The 6,216-nt window shown below is 34.7% G+C and overlaps 1 protein-coding gene across 1 annotated transcript in view; it reads right to left on the bottom strand.

Annotated features, from left to right (window-relative positions):
• Positions 1-3,353: 3,353 nt before the first annotated feature.
• The window catches only part of LOC134586028 (calpain-14-like), a 29,299-nt gene continuing 26,436 nt past the window's right edge, over positions 3,354-6,216 (bottom strand). The window contains exons 20-22 of the mRNA XM_063441531.1: positions 5,828-5,944; positions 4,090-4,145; positions 3,354-3,440 (exon numbers count right to left, since the gene is read on the bottom strand). Coding sequence (XP_063297601.1) covers positions 3,414-3,440; positions 4,090-4,145; positions 5,828-5,944 — 200 coding nt within the window. The 3' untranslated portion in view covers positions 3,354-3,413. The remainder of the gene's footprint in view (positions 3,441-4,089; positions 4,146-5,827; positions 5,945-6,216) is intronic.

Below are 6,216 nucleotides of genomic sequence, written 5' to 3'. Positions count from 1 at the left end.
CTACATCACCATCAATTGGGTAATAATAACATCTATTACTATTCACCTGCCGATTTGATTAATTCTGAGAGCGTGCCCTGAAAGGTGCTATATAAATACTAGTTGTTGTTGTTAATATTAATATTATTATTATTATTATATACTATTCTTTATTTCCATTCTGCTGACAGCTGTACTCTGTACTCAGAAAATATCTATTGGACACAAAGCTTTCCATTAACTTGGGTGAAAACAAAATAAAGTATTGGGGAGCCAATTAAGGAAACCAAGATTATATCACTTTACCTTCCTCCCAGGTAAATGGGATGTGCTGTTTATATCCGCTGGACACAGCGTTTCATATATAGACACTATGTGTCTCTTAAGTACTAATAGACCATCTTTATTATAAGTGTAATGGATGCAGCTTTGGCAGCAATATATCCACGCATATTTGTGTTTTATTTTGATAAATTTGGACTTGTGCCCTTGTTCTTGCTCATTGATCATCTTTTAAATGATAACAGAGGGGTATTGGAGAGCATCGAGACAATGCAGAGCAAACCATTGATGCAGTAAATAAAATAACTACTGTAACAACCAGATCAGTAAAGGAACAAATACTAGCCAGGACTTGGGTTATTAGGAAATAAGTCTCAACAGAAGGGTTAACCTTATATGCTTGCTCGTTGATATAGATTGATGATCTACGGTAATGCAATAATGCTTTTGCTTATCCCTTCCCAATACAGTGTAACAGAAATAAAGCATGTTATGGTTCACAGCTGTCTCCATTCCCAGGAAGCAAACATGAAATGTCACCTTGGCTCTCTAGCAGCATGGAATTTCTCTCCAAAGAAAACCTCACGCGCCCACCATCCAGCCAAATCACATGCTCCTGGGAGCTTACTGGGGATATTGTACTATTTAAAAATATGAATCATATTGCTTCTAAGAGGAAAACAACATGGGAAGTTGATGGAGTTTCTTGAAAACATCTCTAGGAGCACTAGGCCGTAAGTACGCATAATGAACATTCACGGCCAGGGCGTCCTAGGATCCTGCAACCTCACTCATGACATTGAGAGATCTTTCAATTGTGCATGTGCAATGTAATTTTCCAGTTATGCGCTGAGATTTTCAGTCTATACCAGTGAAATATCCTAAGAAGCTTTGAGAATCCTCTGTTCTAGAGACACGAACGCCCATGCGATCGAAGCTTTCAAATGCTGTTTTACAGCGTGTTAAGAATGGGGTAAGATAGGTGTTCCTGACCCAAATTATAAAAGAGACAATTTCTTTTGAAGACTGTGATTAGGATAGTGTTTACAAATGGAACTGAAATAACTTTAGTGATTCAGATAAAGTGGGTAATTAAATAAATAAAAGCAATAATAAGAGAACCAACCATATACACAATACTTCTGTTTTGAAACCAGTGAAGAGAATTTTCCACCAAGTGTGGACCTTTCAAGTGATATTGGAGCTTCTTCATTATTGTCCATCCCAAAAACAAGAGGACAGAGGTACAAGAGGACAGAGAGCCACAAGTCAACAGGACCTTTTCTGAGGAATCTAGTGGAAGTTTTGGGCTTATTAGCAGGGTGACAAAAAACTACAGAATAAGACAACAAAGGAAGTAAGAGACGGGAAGAGTTTACAGAGGAAGAAGATATGGAAAGATAAACAGGTCAGAGAGGAATGATGGAAACTCAAGACAGAACACAAGAGCCAGAATCAACTACACAAGGGGCAAGGCCTCAGGGTGGGTATAAATAATGTTGTGAATTTGACTAGCAAGACTTTTAGAGACCCTGAAATTAACCTGTTGGTAAGGGGTCTCAACTTTGTTCCTGTAGTTATTTGATTGTATTGCAGATATTAACAAAAACAAAAACAAAATTAAAATGACACTATAGCCACCAAACTAACTTTAGCTTAATGAAGCCGTTGTGTGGCTTAATAAAATTATCCATCAAAGATGTCAGATTTATTTACATTCTGGGGTCTATATAGATATTAACAGAAATCGGGAGTAAGATCTCAACTGGCTTAACTTATTCATTCAATAATGATGCCACCATCTTGTAAAAAAAATAAATAAGTTTATTTTTTTAATAAATAGTTTTTACATTTTGTAAACATAACACTGTATGGACCATATATCAACAATTTGGCACATTTTACATATGTAACACAATATGCAAGATCTCTCCTCTCCTGGGACATTAATAAATTAATATTAACACAAACATATATCATAAATTATATGTGAACACTTAGAACATACTGTAAACAAAACACATTTCAAGTTTTAAACTAGTCAGGAAGACAGAATCCACCTACTATTCTTCACACAAATGTGTTTTTCGGGTTTTTTTTTTCGCGTTTATTGGTGAAAACGAATGTTAAACTGTTAGATTTGAAAATAAGCTAGTCGGCAGCAGCTTTCCAGTGTAGAATATGAAGATTAACAGACATAAATGAGCATTTATTAGACATTTGAATATATGTGCAAGATTATGGTCTCATCAATTTATACATACTAATTCGGTATTTTAAATAATACGTCCATGGGTGACAAGTGACTTTCCCATGAAACATGTTTTACCTTTAATGCACCAGTTAATTTGTAGATCGATATAGTGTGATTGTCAATAACATTTGTAAAGAGGGATCTTATTAATCTTATTAATATACTACATACCATGTTAAATGATGGTTTGCACAATAAATAGATGCAGACGGATTTTTTTTTTTTAGCTATGAAAGATACAAAAATACTATCCATTACCCATTGGAGATTTGTCCTACTTGGGCCTCGATTTAATGATTTTGAATAAGCTTTTGGAATGATTTAATATTTTTTGGATACATTTCAAATGATTTGTCTACAGAAATTGTTGCAGATAAATCATTTGAAAAGTGATTTAAAAATATCCAAAAATACTAAATGGGGGACTTGGTCATTTTCATATTGGCGTTATAAGATTGGTGTCATATATGTTCTTCATAACTCCCTGCCTAGTCTAGTGAATACATTTCTACATAAATCTAAAAGGATGAATGTTAAAGTATAATCCATCCCCTTTCCCGTGTATGTTTTGGAAGCTACACAGAGTTGTTTAAAAAGAAAAAAAGTATAAAAAACAAAAACAAATTACAAATATAAATACAATATTTAAAAAACAAAAAAATCAGTATAAAAATCTAAAAAAAAAACTTCTATAAATTAAAATACAAATAATAATTAATATTTATCCATGGAAATTCAAAATCCAGGGTAAGTCTATTATTTTCTTTTCTTCTGAGATGAAAGAGTCCGTAAAAAGATAAATAACTAATGTGAGAAATTGTGCAAATGTCCACAAGTACTGTCCATCTCCTTGGGTCAAGGAAAACATACAATCTGTTCATAGGTTGATTGGTGTTTCTCAGGAGTACAACGTCAGCAACATCCACTGTTGAGGAAAATACGATAACTTTAAAAAATGACAGATATATGCCAAGCAGAGATCTTCAAAATGACTTAAATGCTTTTGATACGTTTAATATTCCAATACATTCCAATAGCCATGTATTAAATTATATCTTAATTTAACTGACAGATTCTGTTTACAAATCCCATTGATGTCACCCTGTAAACGAAAAACCGTAATTCATAGCAAAACTTCACACTGTCAATCACGTGGTTACTAAATACAAGCAGGACTTCCATGGCCCCAAACTACTGTATATGTATATACGTATGTGTAAGTGTGTGTCTGTGCATGTGTGTCAATGTAAATATCCCTTTATAGTTAATATACTGTTTCTGGAGCAAGAGATGAAAGAGCATTTCTGATGTATCTTCCATTGATAAATTCTCTGTCAATAACTTGACCGAACGAGTTTCACTGCACCTCAATTCACAATATAGTTAATGTATGATCCAAGAGAGGAATAGACAAGATAGTAGATCTTCTATTATTTATATGGGACTGCTATGATGATCTGCAGGCCCACAGCTCTTCAGGAACAGCAACTAACAGTTCATCCTTAATCTACTACTGTTTACGAACTACATCCAACATAAAACTGAGAACGACATAGACTTTGTGTCAAACCCACCTCTGACTCCTGAAGATAAATTCCTTTTCCATCTTGACTTAAATTCTGAAATACCTCTGGAAAATGAAAATGAGATTTTAAACAAAGAACTGGTACATATTTAATACTTGTTTACAAAACAATTATTAATAAAACACATATTAAAAATGAATAAGTGTATTGTCCAATTTCAGTGGACTATAAAATATGCATTTATTCAGAATAGCGATATCTACTCAATAGCACAGAATTCACACCATGCATTCCAAACACAGCAATTAAATATAAAACATACACACCGTGGTTCCATTTATTCAGTTATATACTACACTCATACTGGGAAAAAAAAAAAACACTGACACCCAATAAAAATATAAGGACACAAATGACAAAGCATGCAAACGTGTAAAATCCCAACACCGTGCTCCTCCAAGTATGCACACGATATTTCCTTTCACTCTAAATAATTTATACATCTCTCTCCTTTTTTCTATCCTCTCACACTTTAATCACTGCTTCCATACTTCTAATTTTACATTTAAGAACAAGAAAACAATATCATCCTTTCCCCACGTCTGACCTGTACCGCTGGTCTGCGGTGACGATGGCACAACGTGGGGAAAGGACGGGAAGCATCTTGACGCAGTGAAGACGGAGCTGGTGGAAGAGACATAGTTCGGCACAGCCTAGAAACTGAAGGAAGGAGGAGGACAGTGTGCATTAGTGAAGAATGCAGTACTGTATCAAAAGGGAGACATCATTCTCCCCGTTGCCTCCTTTTCCCCTCTTCAAGACTTACTGTACACTTAGCGTAATGCACAAAACGGTAGATTAAAATAGTGTGTGTAATATTCTGTATTGCTGTCTAGGTATATTGATTGTTGCTGAATGAAGTGTTATTGTAACCAACACACCAACACACCAACTCCTTGTTCCTATTTGCCCATCCTGTTTAACATATTTTATTACAGACCATTCACATTCTTCCTTAAATAGTGCTCACAGTAGGTGTGTAGACCATGACACTTATTATATATTTTGTGTTAGCACAGATTAGAAAGAACAAAACTATATCCTTATCTTGATATGCATGTTCATTGGTATCTAGAGTACTGGAGACCACAACATGTTTAAGGAGTTAAAAAGTTGGGTATTGTATAACGTATGATTAAGTACTTTTAAGAGCGGCTGGCTATAGGTGGGTAGTCAGTGGCCATGTGAGTCACTCACAGTATTCTCACTGTGCATCCATAAAATGGAACTTCTAGACTACACAGCCTAAGTGACCTCGTTATTTCTCTCTAGAACTAGGGTATCTGACTTCTGGCCATCTATCTTTTGTTGGACCACATTCCCCATAATTCTCCACTACCCAAAATTTGTACATCCCTGAGTTAAAGATTAAAAAAAGATTAAAGAAAAAACAAATTAAAACCAATGTTGCTTTGGGTCTTTGTGAACTCTGCGAATGATGCCAATGATATGTATAACGTAATTGTTCTATTCTCGTATTTCCATGAATATGAACATTTATGGTCATATTTCCAACAAGAATTATGACTTAATTGCAGTATGTAATACTTAATTTGATGACGCTAGTTTATTCCAGAAGTAATTTCTGTGAATATAGATTATATCTGTATACAGAACATTCTCTGTTCTCTAAGATATGATTCACATATTTCAAGGTACTGTCGTTTAGAAAGACAATCCCACCACCCGACACCTTTTCATTAGCATACAGTGTGCACTGATTTACCTCCGTTAATCTCCATCCGCAACATAAGGCAGACAAAATTTTCAAAATTGATTTTCAAAGATGAGTTGCCATATCGTAGCAGCATGAGGTTGTAGAATTGATGATTTAATGTAATACCTTGAGGAGAGAGAAAATAATATGTGGTCAATAGCACAAGGATTTAGACGATATCTCGATTTGCTGCACAAACTCATATCTTTCAACATAGATCTTATCTCTACAAGGCCCAGAGCTGATCGATTGCGCGCAGGTTTTGCAGTTAGAGAATCAATCGTTCAGTAGATACAGTGTGTGTTCCTGAGTCAGATAAAATATATAGCTCTTACAAACTAACCTGACTTCCAATACCCATATATTCTTTTATTTCTTAATTTAGTGGACAGATTATA

The sequence above is a fragment of the Pelobates fuscus genome, chromosome 2 (assembly GCF_036172605.1).
Source record: "Pelobates fuscus isolate aPelFus1 chromosome 2, aPelFus1.pri, whole genome shotgun sequence".
Lineage (NCBI taxonomy): Eukaryota > Metazoa > Chordata > Amphibia > Anura > Pelobatidae > Pelobates > Pelobates fuscus.
The sequence above is the reverse complement of the archived record's forward strand: the minus strand, read 5'-3'. Positions and strand labels throughout refer to the sequence as shown.